General features: G+C 47.1%; 1 protein-coding gene across 1 annotated transcript; it reads left to right on the forward strand.

Moving 5' to 3' along the window:
- Nucleotides 1-3,757: 3,757 nt before the first annotated feature.
- Nucleotides 3,758-26,627, forward strand: GUSB (glucuronidase beta). Its single transcript, XM_074974584.1, has 12 exons — nt 3,758-4,005; nt 6,836-7,024; nt 8,675-8,856; nt 10,261-10,403; nt 15,583-15,770; nt 16,930-17,082; nt 17,937-18,115; nt 19,153-19,299; nt 20,167-20,251; nt 22,187-22,363; nt 23,515-23,650; nt 26,458-26,627. The coding sequence occupies exons 1-12, from the start codon at nt 3,808-3,810 to the stop codon at nt 26,604-26,606; spliced, it is 1,926 nt and encodes a 641-aa protein (XP_074830685.1). The 5' UTR covers nt 3,758-3,807; the 3' UTR covers nt 26,607-26,627.
- Nucleotides 26,628-26,801: the final 174 nt, after the last annotated feature.

Genomic DNA, 26,801 nt, shown 5'->3' on the forward strand with positions numbered 1-26,801 from the left:
AAATCCTTCTAGGTTTAATAGCAGTAGAAAAAGACCTTGGGAATGCAGGGGTAATGGGCACAGCACAAAGAGGAATCAAGGAACATCAAAGGGGCTATCCAGCATATTAAGGGGAAGTCAAGTCACATTAACAGGAGTAGGGGTGGTTTTCCTTTGCACATGCCTCTATCTCCTCCCAGGGTATCACCTACCCTGGCTGTGTGTCCCAATCAGGTGATGAGGGAAAGGTTTTCCACTTCCCAAAATCTGTGTTGCCTCTTCCTGACCAGGGGTTGTGCAGCCTAAAGACATTCTCCAATGAAACATGGATTGCCAATTGAAAATGGCTTTGTCTTACTTGGATCAGGGTCTGGCTCTGGTACACCATTAAGCTACTAAAGATGCACTTTCAGATGTTGTTTACAACACACACAAGTTGCTGTGGGGAAGTGAAGGCCACGCTGTTCCCTGGGGTGGACCCCTACTCTATTGGAAGCAGAGTGCTTACAAGTATTCATTAATGGTTGGATTCCACTAATCATTTACCAGCTTCCTTTGTCTGGAAGACAGGGACTTTCCAAACAAAGGGGAAGAGGGGATCCTAAAGGTCCTGAAGTGTTCCACTTAAGGAAAGACACAGCAGCATGGTTGTGTCTTGAGAAGATATTTATAGAGTTCACTAGCAACTGCATAGGTGGGACACACAATGGTGCAGTCACCTTGGGTGGAACGCAAGTGCACACTACACAAACGTACTAGGGAGGGGAGCAGAGGGCTGACTGCTCCATCTGTAAGGATGGGCAATTTTAGTTCAACGAAAGATCAGCTTGGAACGTGAGCCAAACCAAAGGGCAAGCATGAGGCTGTTTAGAATGAGACAGCAAAAAAGCTGGCCCAGACTGCTAATGCTGGCATCTCAGTGCAGGGCCAGTGGTTCATTACGGACCCAGAGAGAGAACCCCTATAAGGACCTGCACCAGTGAGGTATGCCCACAAGCCACCCTGCTTAGTGTAGGGGATCTGACCAGAACACAGCTTAAGCTGGCATAGCTGCAACCACAGTTACATCGATGTTGGGGTAGAAACAAGCCACTTTCACGCTATGTAAGACATCTAAGTTAATGCCCTTTCCAAATGGGATGGGAGGCTCAGCCATGAAAAATAATCCCGTTTCCCAAGAGTCAAGGCTTTCCTTTCTCTGGTACTAGGGTGGACCTATTGCCCTAACATGAAAAGAAAATGCTCACTCGTTTTCAGGTGCAATTCAGAGTCACACAACCCTGACATTGTTTGCACCGGTCACATGCTCAGTTTCCATATTTTAGGACATGGAGCTCACTCGGTTCTGGCGAGCTAGCTGGCAGAGGGAAAGCAATGCCTCTGCACAAGTGGAGCCTTAGATGAAAAAGGTGTGAAATAAGACTGATGCACAAAACCAGCCAGGTCAAAAAGGAGTGTCACTTCCTGGCCTTCAGTGTGCATGTGTGATGGGTTGCAGAGCCAGCCCCCAACCCCCCAAAAAATTAAAATCAGCTGGGTTGCTAAGAGGTGCATTGTCTTATCAAAGCTGCAGTGCCCACGTTACTCACAGCCCGGCCTCCAATTTGCAGCTATTCTTTCTTTTCCCAAACCTTCTGTAGCTGAGACATCTCCGCACTCATAGTCAGCAGCTTTTAGCCACCCACTGATGTGATAGCCCTTAATGTCAATCAACAACCGTTAAACAGCCAGAAGGGTACGTGTTGCGTGACACAGGGTCCTGCCGGCCCAAGGAACAAGAGAGCTGCGCAGAGAATCATACCCAGGTGTTCTGCATGGCCAAGCATTCCATGAACACAAGCTGTCTAACATACCTCCCATCCCTTCTCCATCACCCACAAGTGGGGCCAATCCCTTCACTTATACCATGCTGGAATAAACAGCTGTTGTCTCTGTAAGTGAGTCACTGGGGACACAAGATTCCAGTGACTAACTTCCAGCTGCTCAGTCACTGTGGCCACTTGACTTGCAAGCCAGGAGACTGAAGTGAACTAGAAAAAAAAAAAATCCATCTGAAACCATCTCCTCCCACCCTTGCCTTTGTGTGCGTCTTCCTCCACTGCCATTAAACAGCATTTAATCCTGTCGAAGTTTGGGGGATGCAGTTTGAATGAAAGCTGCTACCCGAATTACAGCCCTGACCCTGCAGCTGACAGTGTGCAGATGGACTGGAGTCTATGGAGTTCCATGCAGGTGCAGCAGTGCACCCCTGTGTCGTCAGTTGTCAAATCAGGGCTTCAGGGTCCAATCCTCTCACTAGTACCTCTCAGGAATAGCCCCAGTTACGATCACTCAGGTGGCTTATCTTTCTTAGCCATTACCTCTCTTTGTAACACCTACATACTGCGTAAGTAAGGCGAGCAGAACCGGTGGCATAGACTTTAAGGTCAGAAGGAACCATCATGATCATCTAGTCTGACCTCCCGCACATCACAGGTCCCAGAACCTGACTCACCTATTCCTGTAATAGACTCATCACCTCTGGCTGAGTTACTGAAGTCCTCAAATAATGATTTAAAGATGTCAAGTTACAGATAATCCACCAGGCTGCAGAGAAAGGCGAAAACCCTGCTGTCAATCTGCCCAGAGGACAATTCCCTCCTGACCCCAAATATGGCCATCAGTTAGCCCCTGAGCATGTAGTCACAACCCAGCAGCCAGACACCTGGGAAAGAATTATCTAATAACTCAGAGCCTTCCCACTCTAGTGTCCCACCACTGGCCATTGGAGAAATTTGCTAATAGCAGTCAGAAATCAGCTGCATGCCATTGTAGGCAGTCTCATCGTACACCCACTCCATAAACTTTTCAAGCTCAGTCTTGAAGCCAGTTTTTTTCCCCCCTAATACTCCCCTTGGAAGGCTGTTCCAGAACTTCACTGCTCTGAGGGTTAGAAACCTTCATCTAATTTCAAGCCTAAATTTATTAATGGCCAGTTTATATCCATCTGTGTATGTGCTTATGGGGCCTCCATCACCATGGTAGCAGAGCACCTCACAAGTATTTTAAATGAACATCATGTCTCCCTTCTTACCAGCCTGGAAATAAATTTGGGCCCTAAAGTCACAGGGCAAACTTCTACTGTCATTGAAATTCAGAGTAACTCCACCTATTTAGGTTGAATCCCTCTGGGTTTACCTACAGGGTTGCCAACTCTCATGATATGTGGTGTGTTTCTTAAAGCCCCAGCTCCTGGAGTCATATGAATATGTGAGGACCTCACGTTTTCCTATTGTAATAAAGTTAACTTCTAACTCTCACAGTTGTGGAAAAATGCTTGATGACCCAAAAGCACCCGAAAGGTTTAAAAAAAACCCAGAAGATAAAAAGAATCTACATTATTATTTTACAGCTCTGATGTGTGTGTGTGTGTGGGGGGGAGAGACACACGACGACTTGAGTAATGATTTCTGAATGCTTGGGGTGGGCAATCCTGAGTCACTGAGAACAGAACCTGGCTCAAACTCTGTACAAGTTACATTGGGAAATATTTGTTATCCTATTTCAACTGTGAGCTTGTCAGGACAGGGGCCACATCTCGCCTTCTTATGGATCTGTAAAGTGCCTAGCAATCGGGCTCAATGTAGGTAAAAGACTATAATCCCCTGGCCCAGCCAGTGGGATCACATCCACTTTCTGTCACAGGTCTCAGGCACAGAGAGCCTGGCAAGCCCATCAGCAAGATGGCTGCAGGTGCCTCCAGCTGGAAGTCATGTGAGTGTTCCTTGCAGTCAGCTGGGCCCTGGCTCAGCTGACTGCCTCTTGCAGAGCTGCCCTGCAGACAGCAGCATGGCTCTGTGCTGTTCTCTGTGCCTGCTGCTGCTCAGCTGCCAGGCTCTCGCCCTGGGGGGAGGGATGCTCTACCCCAGGGAGTCTGCCTCCAGGGAGCTGAAGGAGCTGAATGGCATCTGGAGCTTCAGGGCAGACTTCTCGGAGCAGCGGGACCAGGGGTTTGTGCAGCAGTGGTACCAGAAGCCCCTGAGACAGGTATGGGGGGGCACCGCTGGGGCAGTAGTGGCAAAGAGGGTATCTGCCACTGGCCTTGGCCACCGCAGAGAGACGTCGGGCCAGCCTGGGAGCTGAGAGTTTCCACTGGGTCCCCGCTGCAGCCGAGTTAAATGCCTTTGTCGCCAGGGCTTGGGGCCCAAACCAGAACCCAGGCCCGGAGTTTGGATCCAGTAGCATGAGCCCATCTCTATAACGGGGCAGATGGGTGAGAACGCCACGGTCCCAGCACCAGGAGTTCAACCCCTTAAAGTCAGTCCTCCACAGAGGTCAAACGGAGCTGTGAGATTCAGATTAGGGGGCTGGTTCAGGCCCATCTCTCATGAAAAGCAGGAAACGAGCATCATAAATACCAGCATGAGACAAGAAGGAAAAAGAGCCCCTTTCCTCCAATTGCTCTTTGTTATATCAGTTTCCATCCTGACCCTCACTTGCCGTTTCCTGAAACACAGACATGGGTGTGAATACTGTATTAGGGGAAAAAAAAAAAAAAAAAAAAAAGGATCTTTCTGTAGTACAACTTAACGGTTCTTTTCCGGTTATCTGGGCATGTGATTTTAGCTTCCCCTTTTCTATTTAACTTGAGGCAAATCAGTTGCTGTTTACTTCCTGCATTGCATAAATAATGTTTAGCACCTGAGTAGTGCTTTTCATATTCAAGATGCTTTCCAAATACTAATCAATAAAACTGAGCAGGCTTTTATTGTTTCTCGGTTTCATTCACAAGGGCCTGAAGCAGGAAGCTTTGAACGTGCATGAATGTTTGATTGAACTGTAGAAAACATTACAGCAATCCTAGTACTTCAGAAATGAATACCATTCTCTAAGGAGTAGTTATACATGCTCAATGGTGCAAAATTCGGGAAATATAGAATGATTCTAACAAATAGCCAATACAAAAATAAATAATGGAGTAAATGTTGAATCTTTTCCAAATGAAAACATGTGAACAGTAAATGTAGAATTTACTTCAGAATAGTTATGAATACAAGAAGGCAAAGTGGTGTAATGTAATGATATGTTTTGGTTTATTTTGTTAAAGGGGAATAACCATTGGAGTGCGAGCTGCTGCAATTATGGGGCACTTAGAGAAATAATATCTCAGAGAGGGGGGAGAGAGAGAGAGCGAGAGAACACTGTATGGAGTATTATATTTTGTAATATAGTTTGAGAACCTGTAATAGTGAAATAATTATACCATCTCTAGGGTTTCCTTATGTCATTCATGGAGGGAAAATAGCAAACCACTGGTTACGCTTTCTGAAAGGCATGCAATTATTTTTTAATATTTAGGGGGGTGTTAATATTTATAGGATGGTACTCAATCAGTTTAGATTCAAACAGAATAGTTTGTGATCACTGAATAGTTTTAATCCTTTATAGTGTGCAAATATCATCGAGATCCTCTTGCTTAATTTGCCACATTTTGTAGCTGTAGAAAAACTACCCGGTGCTCAGGAGACAAAGGGCCAGATTGTCATCTGGTGCAAACTCAGTGTCAGTGAGGCTACACCAGTTTCCACCCGTTGAAGATCTGGCCCCAGACAGCCCAAATTCTTGGCAGCCATACTACTACTGCTCTCTATGATCAGTGACTTTAAGGGATTGTGCCTAATTGGCTGAATTATTTGCGAGAAAGGATGGTCCCGTGGTTAGGGTTCAATTCCCTGCTCCACTACAGATTTCCTGGGTGACCTTGGGCAGGGCACTTAGGGCCACATTTTCAAAGGTATTTAGGTGCCTAAAGATACAGCCAGTGGGATTTTCAAAAGCACTGAACCAGATTAGATATCTAACTCCCATGGAAATTAACCGGCTTAAGTGCTTTTGAAAAAATCAACCTAGGCCTTTTGCAGCCTGAGGCACCCAAATACCTTTGAAAAGCCGGCCCTTAGACTCTCTGGGCTTCCCATCTGTCAAATAAGGATAATAATAAATTCCCTCCCTTTCAGGAGTGTTGTGAGGATAAATACGATGGGAATGGATGCCACAGGAGTACCAAAGAGATTTATGTGATGGCGGGCGTCCAAAGGTCCCTGTTCGGGCTTGGGGCTCCATTTTGTAGAAATAACACAAACTAATTCTACAATTGGCCGTTCCCATACCCTGCGTTGTGTGGGGCAGCTGTGTGTAAGGAGTTTGTGAAAGTAGCGGGGGGGACTGGGATTGATGGAGCAGAAACGGGCACTCTTCACTAAGTGTGCAGGTCAGTGTTTGAAATTCATGCACGTGATTGTTCGTCAGCAGTGACCGGGGGAGAGTTATAACCACATGGGAAACATGAGCACAACAGCCAGATAGATACATTGGCTGTAAAAGTTCCTTGTGAATCCCGCCCTGTGTGGGTTAATGAAAGGTTTACTAACCCTCAGCGCTCCCTGCTGGCTAATTGGTGTAACTACAGCGGCAGTAAATCCTGAACAGTTAGTGCAGGGCGACATGAACGTAACCCCAAACTCGGACACAATTTGCCTTTTGCGATGGGGCTGGGGCCTGAGTTTCTGGTCAGCCTGATGAGATATGATTTTAGGTGGAAATTATGCAGAATGTGGTAGGTTCAATCTAAATCGGGGGGGAGAAAGGAATTTCCCTTTGCATTTTGTAGGGGTCCATTCCAATCCAAAAAGCCAAGTAACGTAAAGGGACAGAAACCCCTGGTGGATTTACAGCAGTTGACGGACATGAGACTCTGACCCACAACGGATGTGCCCGTGAAACTTTTCGCCCTGTAACCCACAAGCCTAACTTCACACTTTTTTCTTTTTAGTCTCAAGTGAACCATTTCACCCTCTGTCTCCTTTGATCCTCTCAGAGTGGGCCTGTGCTCGACATGCCAGTACCTGCCAGCTTCAACGAGCTCACTCAGGATCCCAACCTGCGGAAATACACTGGCTGGGTTTGGTATGAGAAGGAGGTGCTGCTTCCCAGGAGCTGGCTTCTGAACGCCCTCAATACCCGAGTGGTGCTTCGGGTCGGCAGTGCCCATTACTACTCCATAGTTGTAAGTATGGTGGCCCGGTGAGCAATTTGCCATGCATTCAGCCCTGCTCAGAGGCTCTCGAGATACCCACAGTAAAAGCTGCCCTAGGGGACCCCCACATCCTGTATTATAGAAGAACGTGGCAGCTCTGTGTGTTCTGACAACACGCGGCAGGCATGTTTACACTGGGGTGCTGGAACAATTTTTATAGTGGGGGTGTTGAGAGCCATTGAACTAAACAGTAAACCCTGTTTATAATGGGGCCCACTACAAGCCAGGGGGCGTGGCAGCATCCCAAGCTCCAGCATCTATGGTCTACACCAGGGGTGGGCAAACTTTTTGGCCCGAGGGCCACGTCTGGGTATGGAAGTTGTATGGCAGGCCATGAATGCTCACAAAATTGGGAGTTGGGGTGCAGGAGGTGGTGAGGGCTCTGGCTGGGGCTGGGAATGAGGAGTTTGGGATGCAGGAGGGAGCTCCGGGCTGGGACTGAGAGGTTCGGAGGGCAGGAGGGGGATCAGGGCTGGGGCAGAGGATTGGGGTGCAGGGGGGTGGCTCAGGGGTGCAGGCTTCAGCTGGCGCTTACCTCAAGCAGCTCCCAGAAACAGCGGCATGTCCCCTCTCCGGCTCCTATGTGGAGGCGCTGCCAGGAGGCTCTGCTGCACGCTGCCCCATCCACAGGCACCGCTCCTGCAGCTTCCGTTGGCCGTGGTTCCTGGCCAATGGGAGCTGTGGGGGCAGTGCTTGGGGTGGGGGCAGCGTGCGGAGCAGAGCCCCCTGACTGTCCCTATGCATAGGAGCCATAGGGGGGCCATGCCGCTGCTTCCGGGAGCTGTACAGAGCAGCCCCTGACTCTGCTCCCTGGCTGGAACACCGGAGCAGGGCAAGCCCCAGACCCCGCTCCCCAGCGGGAGCTCAAGGGCTGGATTAAAACTGGCAGGTTGGATCTAGCCTGCGGGCATAGTTTGCCCACTTCTGGTCTACACTAAAAACAGTGCAGCGCCGATGTAGCTGCACCACCGTAGCAAGGGGAGAGAGCTCTCCCGTTGGCGTACTTAATCCACCTCCCCGAGAGCCGGTAGCTGTGTCGGCGGGAGAAGGTCTCCCATCGACAGCTCTGTCTACATGTTAAGTTTGGCATAACTACGTCGCTCAGGGAAAAATCCACACCCCGGAGCAACGGACAGAGTTATACCAACATAGTAATAGGCCAGGTCTAAACTATGGACCTAAGTCAGCACTCTGCAGTTTTTCCCTTTGCGAGTCCAGCTGCACCGTCTATGTTGTTTGGAAATAAGAAGTGGAGCCAAGCCACAGATCTGGAGTCCAAAGTGCAGAGGGCTCAGAACAAGGACCTGGTGGTATTTTTCCAGTTCTAGCTTCATTGACCCTCTGAGCTAGTAGCTGAAAGTGTTGCCCCATTGCAGGGCTGAAGGGCACCAGTTATTGATGCATCTGAAGCACCCCGATAAGTCTCCCAGGAAGGTGATGTTGGCTTTGTGGGACTCCACTGGGAGATGAGTGCCTAGAAGAGCTGCAGGGGTGGGCCCTTGGAAGGAGAGCTCTGACCCCGGTATTAGTGTTCAGGGAGGTCATGTTCTTCCCCCCAGCCCAGGGTTCCCTGCGATATCTAATGTTGCTACTCCACCCTTTCTGTTTCTTCTTTTGCAGTGGGTCAATGGTGTGCAGGTTACTGAGCATGAAGGTGGCCACCTCCCCTTCGAAGCAGACATAAGCAGGATTGTTCAGGGCAGCTCCGGAGCTGCGTGTCGCATCACCATTGCACTCAACAATACGCTGACACCTCAGACCCTGCCTCCTGGCTCCATTCAGTTCATGAGGGACGAGTCTAAGTGAGTTCGCTGAATTGCTACCAGGGCAGTGGTGGAAGTTACACACCAGAGTTATCGTCATTAATCATCATGTCCTAGGAACTCATTCAGCACCTCCAAGTAACTTGTGAACCATTAGGCCCCGTTAATCCCTGTAGTTAATAGCAAATGTGCTGGAACATAAGAACGGCCATACTGGGTCAGACAAATGGTCCCTCTAGCCCAGTATCTTGTCTTCCAACATTGGCCAGTGGCAGATGCCTCAGAGGGAATGAGCAGAACAGGGTAATTTATCGAGTGATCCATCACCCAGTTGGCCAATCCAAACTTCATGCAGTCAGAGATTTAGGGACACCCAGAGCAGGGGTTGCATCCCTGACCATCTTGGCTAATAGCCACTGATTGCCCTATCCTCCATGAACTTACCTAATTCTTTTTCAAACCCAGTTATACTTTTGGCCTTCGCAGCTTCCCCTGGCAATGAGTTCCACAGGTTGACTGTGCATTGTGTGAAGAAGTACTTCCTTTTGTTTGTTTTAAACCTGCTGCCTATTAATTTCATTGGGCGATCCTTGGTTCTTGTGTTATGTGAAGCGGTAAACAACACTTCCTCATTCACTTTCCCCAAACCATTCCTGATTTTATAGACCTAGATCATATCGCCCCTTAGTCATCTCTTTTCTACAATGAATAGTCCCGGTCTTTTTTAATCTTGCTTCCTATGAAAGGTGTTCCACACCCCTAAGCATTATTGTTGCCCTTTTCTGTACTTTTCCCTATTATGTCTTTTTTGAGATGAAGTGACAAAAACTGCATGCAGTCCTCAAGGTGTGGGCATACTGTGGATTTATATAGAGGCAATATGATATTTTCTATCTTCTTATCTACCTCTTTCCTAACGGTTCCTTTAGCATTTTTTGACGGCCGCTGCCCATTGAGCAGATGTTTCCAAAGAATTATCCAGTTTCTTGAGTGATAACTGCTGATTTAGACCCCATCATTTTATCTATATAGTTGGGATTATGTTTTCCAATGTACATTACTTTGTATTTATCAACATTGAATTTCATCTGCCATTTTGTTGCCCAGTCACGCAATTCTGTGAGATCCCTTTGTAACTCTTTTCAGTCGGTTTTGGATTTAATTATCTTGAGTAATTCCTGTCTTTTAACCAGTTACTGATCTATGAGGGGACCTTCCCTCTTATCCCATGACTGCCTACCTTGCTTAAGAGCCTTTGGGGAGGGATTTTGTCAAAGGCTTTCTGAAAGTCCAAGTACACTATATCCACTGGATCCCGCTTGTCCAAGTGTTTGTTGAATGGGACAACGTGGTCTATTGCAGGAGTAAAGTGTGTCGCTAACATCTGTACTTTGCTTTTTAATTCTTGTGAAATGGAATGTAACCCTTTCCCCTCCCGCACAGGTACCCTAGGGGTTATTTTGTTCAGAACACAAGGTTTGATTTCTTTAACTACGCTGGAATTCACCGGCCGGTCGTGTTGTATACAACCCCTTCTGTCTACATAGATGACATCACTGTGACTACAGCCTGGGCCGGGAATATTGGTAGGTGTCTAGGCAATGATGGCAACTATCTTCCTATCCAACGGAGGCAATGGGAAAACTTCCTGCTGGGGAATTCTTGGACAGGTTGAACTGATCATGTAGTAGGTTTAGTGTGGGCAGCCACGTGTGCTCATTTGATCACAGAAGTTGTAAAAATATCCTTCAGGGGTTTAAAAAAAAAAGAAAAAAGGCACTTGACTGACAGTATAGTCCAGCGGTTCTCAACCCGGGGTATGCAGAGGTCTTCCAGCGGGTACGTCAACTCATCTAGATATTCGCCAAGTTCAGTGTTTCTCAACCTAGGGGTCATGGGACAGGTTTGGGGGGATTGCAAGTGCAGAGCTGACATTATGGGGAGGCAACCAGGCAATTGCCTGGGGCTCCATGCCACAGGGGCCCCCACAAAGCTAAGTTACATGCTTCAGCCCGAGGTGGCAGGGCTTGGGCCCCGGGCAGTGCATCTCAGGCTTCAGGTACACTGAAATGTAAATACAATATTTATATTCTGATCGATTTATTTTATAATTCTATGGTAGAAATGAGGAAGTCAGCCATTTTCCAGTAATAGTACGCTGTGACACTTTTGTAAGCAGGTAGTTGTTAAGAGAGGTGAAACTTGGGGGTACACAAGACAAATCAGACTCCTGAAAGGGGTCCAGTAGTCCAGAAAGGTTGAGAAGCACTGATCTAGTCTAGTGAAAGGATCCAGGTATAGCACCTTGGGGGGGAATTTTGTGTAAGGGCCAATCCTGCTTTGACTGGCATAAGGACCAGTGCCAATGGAGATGATTTCTTGAGCTCCACAAAATCCCCACAAGAATTTTCTGGACCTCAACACACACACACACATTATGCCCCATAAAAATCCTTCTGTGTACGCATCTTAGGCACTGACACGGCCCCCATTTCTCTCAGACCTGAGCACTGACAGTCTTTAATTCATTTACTCTCACAACTGCCTGCCTGGAAGCAGGGCCTGGCTGTTATGCCCGTTTCACAGGTGGGGAACTGAGGCCTAAACAAGGTCTCACACATAATCTGTGGCAGAGCAGGGAGTTGAATGCCGGTCTCCAGAATCTAAGACCAGTGCCCTAAACGCTAGATCGACCAGCCTCGTCCTCCCTTCAGTAGAGCTCTGCACACAGCTGTGTGCATCCTGTATTAATGTGTAGCCTTACAAGCCCCAAGCTGGCTCCCACTGGGGTCAGTGGCCAAACTCTCAGTGGTTTTAAATGGTTCATGTTGAAGCTACGAAAGTGCCTGACAAAGGTCTAGTTGCTCTTCCCCTTCTGGACACTTGTCAGGCAGGTGCATTTGGGTTCCCCCATGCTGTTAAACTTCCTGAGTCCCAGCAGTGCTTGGGCACTGCCTCTGGTTTTCCAGGCACATTATTGGGTGCAGATCCCCTGTCTCCACCCCCTCGTGAGACCTGAGACCCCATAGTCCAACTGCCTAAAACCTGAGAGTAGGCAGGCGGCCCCATGCCCTTTCCCAGAGCACCAGCACTGGTTCACCATTTACCATTTCAGGGACCCAGGAGAGTTGAACCACATAACCCAGGCTTTGCAAAGGGGAATTCTAAACCACTCGCTCTTACTTTGGACAGCGCAGATGATATAAAGATTCAGACAAAATATTAAACACACGCATTTCCCTACCTCAGTTTCCTCACCACTCTGGAGCATTCTTTGGGCTTAGGTCAGAGTGCTCTGGGGGTATTGTGGCTCCTTCCTTTCTTTCTTTCTTATAGCTTCTCCTCCAAATCATAGAACTTCTGTCTGCTCGCTGCAGTGAGTACCCTCTTGTTTGTTTGTTTGTTTGTATTTATGCTCTCTTTCCTCTTCTAGCCCCCCATGGCCAATAAGAGCCTTTCTTTTATAACCTTCAGTTCCTTTGCCATGTGACCCTCTCATCAGCCTTGTCAGGTGATCAATGGCCCCCACCAGGTGAGTCATTACTTAGTTACCAGCCCACCTGTGCAGACTGGTTCTTCTGTAGCCAATTGTATGTCCCAGGGTGCTTCCCTGGGAAGTTTTAAAAACTCTCCACTGTTAACCCAAATAAATTGGTTAGTCTCTAAGGTGCCACAAGTCCTCCTTTTCTTTTAGCGGATACAGACTAACACGGCTGCTACTCTGAAACTGTTAACCCTGTGTCACCACTCCTGGGAATTTCAGTTCCACATGGAGGTAAAAAGACAACTGAGAAGACAACCAGCCCCACATTCAAAATTCAATCCCCAATGTCAAACAAAACTCATTAGCCGTATATAGACAGATTCCCCAGATTGTCCCAGCACTTTTCATTCATAGATCTCAAAGCATTTGATAAAAGAGGATCATTATCCCTTTTTCACAGATGGGAAAACCAAGGCATGGAGCTGTGAAGTGACTTGCAGAGTTGGTACCCAGGTCTCCTAGTTCCCAGTCCAGTGTTCTGTCTACTGGACCCTGTTGCTAGGCATATTACATTCCTTTTAATTAGTTTTAATTATTTCAGCTGCATCTCCACAGCTTGCCTTTTAAATTGTTCCTCTGATTATATGTCATTGAGGATGACTATCCAAATTATTGCAATTGCTTTAAAGCCATGTCAAATGGCCATAATCTTCCAGGTACACAAAGAATATAAAAGTCCAGTAAAATGGCTCATATCCCTAGAGAGGTAACCTCCAAAGGCAGATAAGAGTCTAGGGAAATGAAGGGATTTTTGCTTGACTGGTCCATTTCATTTCGCATGTATGGACGCCTGTCTGTTTAGAGCTGTCCCTTGTAATACATTTAATTAGTTTCCCCTGCCGTGTTAAATTGAGGGCAGCTGCTCATAAACATGCTTTTCCCTGTAGCTTGCCTGGTGCAGGTGCAGATACTAGGCCGAGGTGGGTGCTATAAAGGGTAATTGTTTCCCTCACCCCATTTCTGACAGCTGCAGGTCCTTGCAACAGGAAATGCAAATCTGGCTTAGATTTCCACCCCCAGCTCATATTAAGCAGTGGCTAATTACTTTCCATGTTTCCTTTTCTGATACTCTGTCCCTCTTATCTTTACACTCTGCGCTGTGTCCCCTGCATTTCCCGCTGTGTAAATATCAGGCTTCTCCTCTGCTACACCCTAACCCTGCGCTTTCCTGCGTCTCTGTGCATGTCAAATCCTCTGACATGCATCCCTGGCTTCACCTACCCGTCTCTCTTTGCCTCAGTCACCTGCTCCTGCCTGCCCTCCTTCTGTGCTTGGAACAACCTCCCCAGGAACATTCTCTAGGCAGGCCCCCCCACCGTCTGAGAGCTCCCTGTTCCCCCTCCCACTCCCCTCTGGGCGTGTTCTGTGACTGTGCCTTTAGATTGTGAGCTCATTTGGCAGGGCCCTGGTAGGTCGTTCAGTGCAAACTGACAGAGCTGGACGGAGAACAATAGTCAGGAAGCCAGGAGCATATAGGTGTGTGTAGTTAGCACTGTGTTAACACCCAGCCCTGGAGACTGGAGTCCTCTCTCCACAGGAGGTCAGCAGGGCAGAGGCATTGCCAGCTCAACCAGTCCTGCCCTGGCTGTGTGCCTGAGCTTTGGTCTGGAATTAGGGTGCCCAGATGTCCCATTTTTAAAGGGAGAGTCCTGGTTTTGGGGACTTTTTCTTATATAGGTGCCTATTACTCCCACCCACCCCCCCCCGTCCCGGTTTTTCACAGTTGCTCTCTGGTCGCCCTATCTAGAATTATTCAGGGTGAGACTCTACATGCCAGCAATGGGGCCAGTAGTAGCAATTTTGGTGATGGGGACACCAGTCCAATGGGAACTGGCCTGAGACCCACCAAATTCATTTCACGCAGGCATGGTGCCTGTGAGCCGGCTAAATTCCAGTCTTGGGCTTGGTCACTGGGAAGATGAGCACTATGGTACCAAGCCATAGTTGGGTGTCAGCTCATACACGGTACCTTCTTTCATCCACTGATCCCTTGGACTGGATTTGAAGTGGCAAAACCTTTGTATCTCATATATTGTATACCTACAATATGATGGGGGCTAATTTAGCTATAGCTAATCAGGAGAGAGATTTGGAGTCATCGTGGACAGTTCTCTGAAGACATCCACGCAGTGTGCAGCGGTACTCAAAAAAGCAAACGGGACGTTAGGAATCATTGAAAAAGGGATAGAGAATAAGACGGAGACTCTCTTATCGCCCTTCTATAAATCCGTGGTACGCCCAAATCTTGAATGCTGCGTCCAGATGTGGGCCCCTCATCTCAAAAAAGATATACGGGCATTCGAAAAGGTTCAGAAAAGGGCAACTAAAATGATTAGGGGTTTGGAACGGGTCCCGTATGAGGAGAGATTAAAGAGGCTAGGACTTTTCAGCTTGGAAAAGAGGAGACTAAGAGGGGATATGATAGAGGTCTATAAAATCATGAGTGGTGTGGAGAAAGTGAATAAGGAAAAATTATTTACTTGTTCCCATAATATAAGAACTAGAGGCCACCAAATGAAATTAATGGGTAGCAGGTTTAAAACAAATAAAAGGAAGTTCTTCACACAGCGCACAGTCAACCTGTGGAACTCCTTGCCTGAGGAGGTTGTGAAGGCTAGGACTATAACAGGGTTTAAAAGAGACCTGGATAAATTCATGGAGGTTAAGTCCATTCATGGCTGTTAGCCAGGGTGGGTAAGGAATGGTGTCCCTAGCCTCTGTTTGTCAGAGGGTGGAGATGGATGGCAGGAGAGAGATCACTTGATCATTACCCGTTAGGTTCACTCCCTCTGGGGCACCTGGCATTGGCCACTGTCGGCAGACAGGATGCTGGGCTGGATGGACCTTTGGTCTGACCCAGTATGGCTATTCTTATTTTGGTACCAAGCTCATGAGCCAAACAGTCCCCACAGACCATTTACAATGTAGAAGTTGGGTGAGGAAGCGATTCTTCAACTTGACTAATGCAGGGTATTGCACTAAAGGAAACACCGCTTCTAAGTCAAGGCTTTCAGACCGGGAAGAAACAATCTGTGTCACTCCAATTAATATGTATCAATAACGTGAAGTCCAGCAGGTAGCATGTCAGTGATGTAATTATTGGGAGACCACCCAGCACTGCTAAGCTTGGTGATGTAGGACCCACATCACAGTGGGGTCACCGGGAAACATGCCTGATGGGAGAAGGGTCTCCAACCTGCTCCATGCTTTCTTTTGGTTAGGTGTGGTGCGATACCAGGTTTTGGTGACAGGCAGCACTCGCTACTCCTTGTCGCTGAATTTACGGGAGAAAGAGGGGAAAGTGGTGGCTACGGGAGAGGGACCGATCGGGGAGTTGAAAGTGGTGGAGCCAAGGCTTTGGTGGCCTTATCTGATGCATGAAAACCCCGGATACCTTTATTACCTAGAGGTAACATGCACATATTTGTCTCATTTTGTGTGTCTCTCATTTCATTCCTCTCCTAGGATTACAGAAATTCATGGGCATCATGAAGCCTGTTTTCCTTAATCCTCCTATCCTAAGAATCCTGCCTACATGCTTTCATTTCATGCCCGCTACCGTGTTGCTAATCGTGCCATAATCAAATCAAGGTTTGCTACCTTCTTGGCTTACTGAGCTGAAAGCCAAGCCACTGGGCAAGAGAGGGCTGGCTGTGTGCGGAGGGAACGTGAGGCCATTGGCTTCAGGATCTTACCACAGTGCTTGTAATCCTCACTGGAGTCTTGTCTCAGGGCCCAGTCCATCTCTTACTGAAGTCAAGGGGAGTCTTTCCGTGGACTTTAGCAAGGTCTGGATGAGAATTCAACAAGAAAAGAGAGGGAGAGCACCCAGGGAGTGACAGAGGAGATAAATGATCCATCTGGAGCAAACTGCTAACCTGCTGCACATATTTAACAACTGCAGTGAGCTCTTTCCCCCTTCGTACAATACAGGCATTTGGCTTCGTTTTCAGCTTGCAATCTTGGAGGATTAGATGTCATACGTGTCTGTCTTTATCTCCTCTGCCTGAGTAGGGATTTAACTGGGATGTAGGGTAGATCCACTAACCCACAGCCAGTTTGCAAAGCCCCAGGTGCATGGTGCCTGTGAGCCAGCTAAATTCCATTCTTGGGCTTGGTCACTGGGAAGACGAGCACTATGGTACCAAGCCAGCAAGAATGGAGGGTTCTGGCTGTTGGGGTTGGGTGTCAGGTCAGAGCTCTTGGGAGGAGCAAGTCCCCAAGCCAGCCAGCCTGCCTCCCTTCCTCCTGCTGTACTCTCTACCTTCCCCAGCCTGGGCTCCTGCTGTGACCCACTTTCCCTGGGTTGACCAATCCCTCAGGCCAGGAGGGGAGGTGGGTGCCATCAGGGGGACAGGCTGGGAATGTGGAGGAACCAGCCAGTGTAGGACAGCTCAGAGGTGGGGTTGGCACAGCTGTAAAATCGATGGGGAGTGCCATGCTGGGATGGGCTGCCTTCAAGGGGTCAGTGAGAGGGAAGCATTGGCTGGGAGGGAGGTAGAACTGAGCGTATTCTCCTCAGTGCGCTCAGGGTTGAACGCAGATGCTGGTTTCTGTTGGGGATCCAGGTGAAGCTGTCGGCGCAGGTGGGTGGTGAGCTGTCGGAAGATGTGTACACGCTCCCCGTCGGGATCCGCACCGTCCATGTCACCAGCAGTCAGTTCCTCATCAATGGAAAGCCCTTCTACTTCCATGGAGTCAACAAACACGAAGATGCCGATGTAAGAGCACAGAGCGGGGTGAGGCATGGGGGGCCGTTTCTGGCCCCACCGCCAGAAAAGGTCCATGGCCTACCAGCCCCTCCCCAGATGCACAAATGCAGTTGGCAGTAACATTGTGAGGTTTATACAGAGACATCCATGGGGCACCAGGCCGTTTAGTCCCTTCTGTGATACAAATAGCGGCCCCAACTGAGAAACAGGCCCCATTGTGCTAGATACTATGGATATGCCTATTGAGAGATGTTCTTTGTCCTAAAGAGCTTACAGTCCCAAATAGACAAGCCCCACAAAGGGTGGGAAGCATTATTATCCCCATTTTACAGGTGGGCAACTGAGACACACACTTTAGTTTGAGGGTACACAGCTGCGAAACCCTGGCTCTGCACAACACCTCAGCTGGTACTGTGGAAACAGCAAACCCTGTTTCCAGTGACTAATGATTTTTCCAGCCTTGATGAGCCTTCTGCCCCTCTCCCCTCCAAAGCTCTTCTGCATAAATATTCAGTTTTCAGCTCTGTGTGAGTCTTTTAAAACTCGCAAAGACAGACAAATATTGTAGTGTTGGAAGCCGAAAGGCTCCCATGCTGTCCACTCAGGATGGAACCTAGGCAAGCCTGATCGTGTCCCTCTGCCCTGTGAAAGTGAGTGGAGAGCAGATGGCGCCCAGCCGGTACAGGCTGAGAGAGAGGGATGTAGCAACATGTTTAGCCTGAAGCCAGGATTCCCCGGGTGTAACACACGGCCGTGCTGTCAGGCTTAGGGAAGTGACTGTGAAGCCTGGAAGGTGCAAGCGCAGTGAAAAGTATTACTGAGTTCTTATTCATCATGGATTGTCCTGCCTGCTCTTCCCCCAGATCCGTGGCAAAGGACTGGACTGGTCCCTGATCGTGAAGGACCTCAACTTGCTGCAGTGGCTGGGGGCCAATTCCTTCCGCACTAGCCACTACCCCTACGCAGAGGAGATCATGGACCTGTGCGACGCGTACGGCATTGTGGTTATTGACGAGTGTCCGGGCGTGGGGATGAGAGATCCGTAAGGGATTGTTTGAAAGCTCACTCCACCCTTTGTATTTCTCCCTGCTCAAGAACGATTATTTACAGCGCCCCGGCTCTACTGAGTACACAGCCCCTGCCCGGGGAAAGGACTTCTCAGGTGTGCTGGGCACCTGTAGCTCCTACTGACCTCAGCTGCATGTGCGGGGACTTGACCCCACGTAAAAACGAGCCTATGACAAGGTCGGGCCTGTCTACACTCGCTGGTGTGATGGAACAGGCTACAGCTGTGCAGTTTCTCAGCATAGTTAACGTACTGTTCAGTCTTGCAACTTAGATGGGCCCAACCTGCCTTCCTAAACTACACTGCAGCCTGGGGCGGGAGCAGGGCTGCAGCACGCTTGTATCCCAGCTACACTGCAAGGGCGAGCTGTGCCCTATCCCCAGCGGGGAGAGGGGCAGGCCGAGGGAATCAAGCTGTAACTGGAGCTACCAACGTGGGGGGTTTAGTAGAAAGAGAACCTAGTTCATCTGAGCCTTGTCAGCCTTGTTTTGTTTTTCCAAACCCCAAATCAGGGGTAGCTCGGTTCTGGAGCCCGTTTAAACCAGACCACCAATGTCTGGGGGTGAGGGGAGGTTTGGCTCAAAGGCTCTTGTCTGGGTTCCGCTTTACTTCAGACACACAAGCTGCGCTGGGTGATGGTGAAATCTTGGCAGTGCTGTAGAAGTCTCTGAAAGGCTGCCTAGAAGTATGTATTTTAAGCTGGAAGTTGAAAGAGGAAGAGGTGGTGGTTTGGCTCCTGAGAAGAGGGAGCAGGTTTCAAGTTCAAGGAGTGCGTGAAGTAAAATGTATTGTGCTAGAATATCCAAGAGGCCAGCTGCTGTTCTGCAAATAGTTATCCCCATCCAGAGACACAGGGCCATCTTCGTTTCTGGTGTGGACGGACTTATACCAGGGATTAATTTCAGTCACTGCGCTCCAAGACCATTCATTACATTGTTAGTGTCAAAAATGGATTTAAGGTGAGTTTTATTTAGCAGTTTAGTGACCTGCTCTTGCTTCCTTTTGCCTTTGAGGGAGAACTTTGGGAATGCATCACTGGCACACCATCTCGTGGTGATGGAAGAGCTGATCCGCAGGGATAAGAACCGGCCCTCGGTTGTGATGTGGTCTGTTGCCAATGAGCCAGCCTCGGAGCTACCGCCGGCAGCTTACTACTTTAAGTAAGTACGCGTTCTTGTGTGTGGAGGTTGACACTCAGTTGTGATGGATGTGCCTCATCATTTTTCAGGTCAGAATGGCATTTTTCAGGTCAGTTGCACTGGGAAGTCTGGCAGGTGTTCAGGGATCCCTTAATCTATTGTAGAGTTTCTTTGTAAAGCCTAGGAATTTGTATACATGTTCTATGTGCTTACTACATATTTCCCCAACACACCTATTCTGTTGCATATTGAGTTTAATGCCCCGCAGCAGCCTCCTAACCAGTTCTCTGAGCTAAACTCTGAAGAGCCAACAGGAGATCACTTGGAATGAGAGAGTCCTTCAAGACTAAGGTTCAGGTAAGGCAGAATTGGTCGAGGGTTTGGTCATTCCTAACTACAGAAACAACAGGATTCAAATTCTCTGCTGGCTTAACACTGTGGAGTCAGGCCACCATAGAGCTTGGGCCTGCATACTGAAGAAGCTGTGCCACCACTCATTTGTTCTTGCTGGGGCAGGCCACAGCACCTTATCTTGAAGGCTACAGAGACACTGGCCCCCTACCCCTTTCTCTCTTGTTCTCTTTTTAAGTTATGCTTATGATATCTTATTGGGACGGACACCTCTCCAGCGATTTGTGCAATGGATGTGTTTCACTCAGGCAAAACAGTCTCCTCTCCCTGTGACTCCTATTATTCTTAGCTAGAATTACACACACTTTGCGGGGGATAATTACCATCCAAGACCTGCACGGTTTCACTTTCAAAACTCCTGCCTATTAAACTAAACACCAACTCCAAAGGTTGGGGGCGTGGGGAAGTTCGCTGATTTTTGTGGGGCTGTTTGTCCTTTTTGGTGATGGACACTTGTGTTTTACTGTTTGTAAACAGGACAGTGATAGCTCACACTAAAGCCATTGATCCTACCAGACCCGTAACCTTTGTGTCAAATGCTAATTACGCTCATGATCATGGTGTAAGTTTAATTTCTTTTCTCCTTTGTTTGCTTAATAAAACTGGGAAAGGGGTAGATTTTAGGAATGTTAAATAACCCTCTTCTTCCGCCCGCCCCCCTGTACAATCTATTAAAGATTTTTGGAGGAGAGAACATTTGAGTTGCACGGAGAAGCAAAGTGCACAGCGCCTGATCCTGCAGTCTTTACTCAGGCAAAACTGAATCCAGGAGAATAAGTAGAATGGTCCCTTCTCAATAATGGTGTGTAGGATCAGACCCATTGTGTAACTGTATAACCTAGAGTGGATTTTTGTTGTTTCACTCCTCATTGTGCCTATTAACCCCTGAGCCTCTCCCTTGCAATAGGCCGCTTGTTAAAGCATAGAATAAAACCTCTTCAGATGGGAGCAGGCCCCATGTATAGTATAGTAAAGAATGTTTTGTCTCCACTCATTGTAAATTGCTCTTGTTCTTCTTGGGCAGATGCCTATTAGCTTTCCATAGTCTAACCACCCCCCAAGCCTGGCTTGAGCCTCTAATCTAAGGGTATGTCTACCCAGCAAAAAAAGACCCGTGGCAGGTCAACTGGGCTTGCACTGCGGAGATAAAAATAGCTGTATAGCCGGTCGAGTTTGGAGCTCTGAGGAGCGTGTGAGAGGGTCTCAAAGACGGGACTCCAGCCCAAGCCCACACGTCTGCACTGCTACTCTTAGCTCTGCAGCGCGAGTCTTGAGCCAGCTGACCCTGAGACTCGCTGCCGCAGGAGGCTTACCCGGAGTTCGGAAACGGGGCTCGGACCTTGGCCCATGAAAGCCTTTGCCGGCTTAGTCCTGCTACAGAGGCCCTACGTGCAGAATTGAGGGCCTTGCTTTAAGTGCTTGTGTTTGAAAACTGGTCTCCCTCTAGAATTTCCTTGGAAATCAAAGACAACATAAAAGGCTTTGTGATGTTTTTAGCATACCACGTCTTTGAAACAAGTCTATTTTTAGATGAGCTTGTATGGCTACATATGATGGGTGTATATAAATGACTTTCACAAGTACCTGCGAGAAATCCCATTTCATTTTCCTTTCAAAGTAAGCTAGTTTTTCCTCTCCAAACTGGGTTGTCCTAGAGCAAGCATGTGTGGCCTTTTGGAATGCTATGACTTTTCTTCCATTGGCCCAGGATCAAAACCACTGGGGTTCATTTCTGTTTTAAACATAGCAAAGAAGGCACTGCTGTTGATTACCCCAGTGTCCCATCTATCGCCAGTTGCATGCACCCCATCATGCTCCAGTGGAACGCGCTTTTTCCTACAGCTCAGGGAGACGCAGAAGAGATTTATAGAACTTATACGCTGTAAATTCTGATTTCAGAACTTTATTACAAAACATGTTAAGAGAACATTGGATAAGTTACATATAACATCATTTTATCTTCAATGGGCTAGTGCCCTTTGTCATACTGTCCAGGTGGTAGAAATGGCATACAACTCGCAGAATGCATAGTCCTAAATTACACAACTGATGCATGAACTTAGTCACTACTCAAAGTAATTGACCACTACGTTGATCATCACGTTATCTAATAAGTTAAAAAGGATGTTTAAATGTACAACCAGATCCAAGACACATCTTGGAATTTCAAAAAAAAAAAAACCTAACATACCTAGGGACAAAACAGTTAATCTTGTTTAACTGGCTACTTTGCCTACCTTAATCTGTAAGAAAATGCCAAAATTAACATAGGTTGATGGGGAAAACTGCTTGACTTGGTGAGTTTCCTCCTGTTTTTTCTGGGAATAGGGTGGGTGGTGGGCAGTCTCATTTTTGTTTTAAAATGCTGTGGGCCAAATTGATCCTACGTGTAACAACTTAGGTCAGTAGAACTACAGCAGAGAGGGATGTAGCCTTGTGAATATACGTAGGTTACTTTGGGGGTTGTTACAAATATTACTCTACATTATTTCTTTAGGCTCCATACGTGGATGTAATTTGCGTAAATAGCTACTTTTCCTGGTACCATGACGCCGGCCATCTGGAGGTTATTCAGCTGCAACTCAATACACAGTTTGAGGGCTGGTATGAAACCTACCAAAAGCCAATTATCCAGAGCGAATATGGAGCAGATTCGATTGCTGGGCTTCACAATGTGAGTTTCGTAGCTGTGCCAGTTTGGGAAACACAGTGCCAGTCAAGGAGGGAGGGTCAGTCACAACCAACCAACCCATGAAATGTACTGACCCCTTAATTCTGAGACACGCTAGACACAATGTGAAATATACTCCTCAGCTGCCACGCAAATTATACTGGACTCTACTGTTGAAACACTGGGCCCCATTGAAGTCAGCGAGTTCTGCCCTTGATTTCACTGGGGCTAAGATGGCACCTGAGGAGATGAGTTCTTTAAGTAAAAGCACTGCTGTATGCCGCAAGCCACTAATACATTTCCCTAATCTCTGAGCCACTAGCCTTCTATAATTGTTTTTTGCCCCTTTGAAGACCTGTCAAACTTAACATTCTGATTGTGGTAGCTAGTCCTCCTGTTTTCCTTACTTACAACACTGCTTAAAATAGACTGGTTTACACAGTGTAACTCATTAACTGGCTCTTATGCGATGTTGCAGTTTTCCCTTTAAGCTGAATCACTGACATTTAGGCTACAGTTCACTCACTGATTTACACTTTTGTGGTCAAGCCTTCAGAAGATACAACTTGGAATATTCTCTCAGTGCTTTGGCACTTGTGGAGAATATTCAGCAGACAGGAAGGTACGGTGCTGGGGAGAAACGTCCGTTCATTATGGGGCGATTCGATTGTGTAGCTTCGGAGAAACCATGTAGATGTAGGTTTCAGAGTAGCAGCGTGTTAGTCTGTATCCGCAAAAAGAAAAGGAGGACTAGTGGCACCGTAGAGACTAACCAGTTTATTTGAGCATAAGCTTTCGTGAGCTACAGCTCACTTCAAATGTAGCACTTTAAAAGCCGTTGCCAGGAAGTACATTCAGAAGTTGATCAATCAAAAAATATGTTACTAGTTTCTCCCCTACGAATCAAAAAGGAACTGCCAACATAGTGTTGAATTCATCTTCTACCTATCTAAACTTCCCCTGGCAGTTTCAATTAGATACCCTTCTTCGGTACTTCTAGCCTCTGTTAAGTAGGCATCACATCCCATAATTCAGCAGTGGGTGAAGCGAATGAATAACTGTACAACTCTCTTCATATGCAAAGTCAATCGAAAACCTTTGCTGACACCTGCTATGTCCTATGTTTGAGTCTTTTCTCCCTTCTTTGGTTACAGGACCCACCTCTTATGTTCAGCGAGGAATACCAAAAGGCTGTGCTAAAGGAATACCATTCAGTCTTTGACAAAAAGAGAAAGGACTATGTGATTGGCGAGCTCATCTGGAACTTTGCTGATTTTATGACAGATCAAGGTAGGCTGGGATTCCATTATAGATTTAAGCTGCAATGTAAAGGTAAGTATTTTCTCCGCACATCATGTTACGGAATTGAGAGTACAAGATTCTCTAGACAACCTAGTTCGTATATGTGGCACTGAAGATGGTTAAATGCAGCATAACTTATTTAAAAGTTCCCTTGTCACTTTCTTCCACATGAACAGCTTTTTTCGGGGGTGGGGGGGAGAATGAAGCGAGTACTATAGTATCAGGCTACTGGCTCAGAAAGAGGCAAAGATGCCTAGCACAACCATCTATCCCAAAAGCTTCCTTTAACTTCATTTTCTCTGCCAGCTCTGGAAAATGTGCTCTCTCCGGGGAATTGTGAAGAAGACATGAGCACCATAAGCAGATCAACGGCAGCCTAGTCATATCTCGTTATAAAAATAGTACCTTTGTTCAGTGCACACTAAACAAACTGCTCAAGTCTTTCAGCAGCTGGGGAGAGTCATAGCTACACTACAAAATAGAACTATCCCTCCCCCACCCCATACACAAACACGGGGGCTAAAGCTGTACTCTAGCCAGACTGTGGGTGTAGAAGGAGATCACTGACTTTTACAGTGTCTGCTGTGTTCTTAAAATGCAAAACAGTCAAGCATTTCCCCTTACTGTAAAAATTAAGATAAGTCTGTCCTTTCGGCAGCTGTTGTGTGGTCAGCTGAAGTGTTCAAAGCTCCCTTATGTGGCATGCAGAACACTTCATGCTTTTCACGAAGAACTTCAGAAACACCCTCTGTAGCCAACTCCCACAGCTTGGTCCCTTTATTTCTCCAGCGTCAGCACCGTTAGATGTTAGTTGATTTAGGACTGAGAGCACAACCTTGTCACAAAGTTGGATGTTGAATAGGATAATCTCTCTACTCTTCCATTACAGCTACTCATTGAAATGTAGCTAGAATTTAGGCCACTTGGCTCTGATGCTTTAGACTCGGGCAAAGTTCATTAAAATGACGACTTAGTAAGAAATGGAAATATTCTATTTTTGCTGTTTCTCTAGAAATGGGTTGTGTTCCAAACAAGCTGGCTCATGTCTAAACTCTTGCATTAAGGCAGGGGGAAAAGTGACATTTTTCCATGACCAAGTCAAGTCTCTGGCTAGGACCTAATCACAAAGCAGCATTTCCTATGCTGAATGGTCTCTCTCCTTTGGCTGGGTTGAGTTACAAAGCGTCCCACCCACTAAGAGAAGTGCTGTAGGAGCACCTTCATCACCAGTTTGTGGAGACGGTGCACTACGACAGAACGCAAGTGAGGTCTGTCGAGGGACTCACTGCTCATTCCACCCTCTCCTCTTCCCCATCCTCCCAAATGCTCAGCCTCAACTATCCGTTTTTACTTTCTAAATTCTGCTCCAAGTTGCTGTAGGTCTTTCAAAAGTAACTCCCATCACTGCACCTACACTGGCAAACTGCATTAAGCACAGCGCAGGCAGCTTCTCTGGCTGGAGGCACAGAGGCTCTGCACAGCAGGGCTAGATGCCATGATGGTAAAAGTGATTGATCTTATATGCTACTATCTCCACCACTGGTGCATGATCAGTCTCGTATGTTCCCAGGGCAGAGCTTAAGCCAGAGTACAGAGAATCTGTTGGCGTTACAAGTGTGACTCAGAGATGGGCAGCGTGAGCACTGTCCTGGGTGGAATTCTGTAGGAATCTGTTCAACAGGTGCTATCTTCAGTGACTTAAGTAAAGCGCATGTGAGATACAAGGCTCTAAAGAGACCAGACAGACATGGGCGTAAAAAAATTAGGAGTAGTGGGGGAAAAGATACCGATTCAAAAGGAAGAGTGGAAAGGCAATTAGACAAAGTTTGCAATGGCAAATCACTGCAGCTTTGGGCTCCATACACATCATGCAGCATGGAGGAACTGGAGGTCACTTGGAGAAGATTTGTTGTTTGGACTGGTATGATTAAAAACTGAACAAAAAAGACTAGTAAGGTGGACAAAAGGGCATGAACAGCGGGAAAGGAAAGGAATGCAGGGTAAGGGTATGTCTTCCCTACCCACCGGATTGGCGGGCAGCGATTGATCCGGCAGGCAGCGATTTATCGCATCGAGAGCAGATGCGATAAATTGATCCCTGAGCACTCTCCTGTACTCCACCGCCACGAGGGGCGCAGGCAGAGTCGATGGGGGAGCGGCACCAGTCGACTCACCATGGTGAAGACACCCCGGTAAGTCGACCTAAGTATGTCGATTTCAGCTACATGATTCACATAGCTGAAGTTGCATAACTTAGATTGATCCTTCCCCCCCCCCGCCAGTATAGACCAGGCCTAAAGGTGAAGAAAGAAGAAAATCTAATTGAGTATCAAAGTAAAGTTCTTCAGTGAGATTTAACTGTGGAAATAGAGCACAAATAGAACCCCCAGCTATTTAAGATAAGACTGGTCATAGACTATTAAGCACCAGCTTAATTAAAATTGATTTAATTAAAGCAACACAGCCCATTCATATGCACACTTAAAGCCATTTACAACTCATTGGACAGCTATGAACCTATGTAAGTGCATAGTGGTTTAAGCTAAATCAGTTTTAACGAAGCCAGCGTAACAATAATCATCTTCCATATGTAGGAAGGTGGTGACTTAAGTTTCTTCTGTATAACTTGGTTGTGAAAAGCTGCTGCTAACATTCTTTCCCTTTGGCTGAGGAGTTAGTCATGTCACGTTGATTACCGCAGGGAAAGAAAGGTGTCTTACTCTGTACACAGATGCTTTATTTTGCGATTCTTCTGTAAAACACCTGCTTTATTTTATGACTTTTTATATCTACAGCAACCAGTCGTGTTTTAGGGAATAAGAAGGGGATCTTTACCCGTCAACGACAACCAAAGGCAGCTGCATTTGTCCTAAGAGATAGATATTGGAAGCTTGCAAATGAATCCAGTTGTCTCCGTCCAACACTGACATATTACAATTTATGAGTGGGTATTAAGCTCAGATGATTCATTAAATAATATTTTGCTTAATATTTACATTTTACTGAAATCTAATATTACAGAATTAGTGCAGTGTGTTTGAAATAGTACTAAAATAAAAATATTTCCATACCATGGGTTCTGTTTAATACACACCACCAGGCAAATTGAAATATATCCATAGAAAATTAGTAATCAATA

Source organism: Natator depressus, chromosome 17 (genome assembly GCF_965152275.1).
Source record: "Natator depressus isolate rNatDep1 chromosome 17, rNatDep2.hap1, whole genome shotgun sequence".
NCBI classification, from domain to species: Eukaryota; Metazoa; Chordata; order Testudines; family Cheloniidae; genus Natator; species Natator depressus.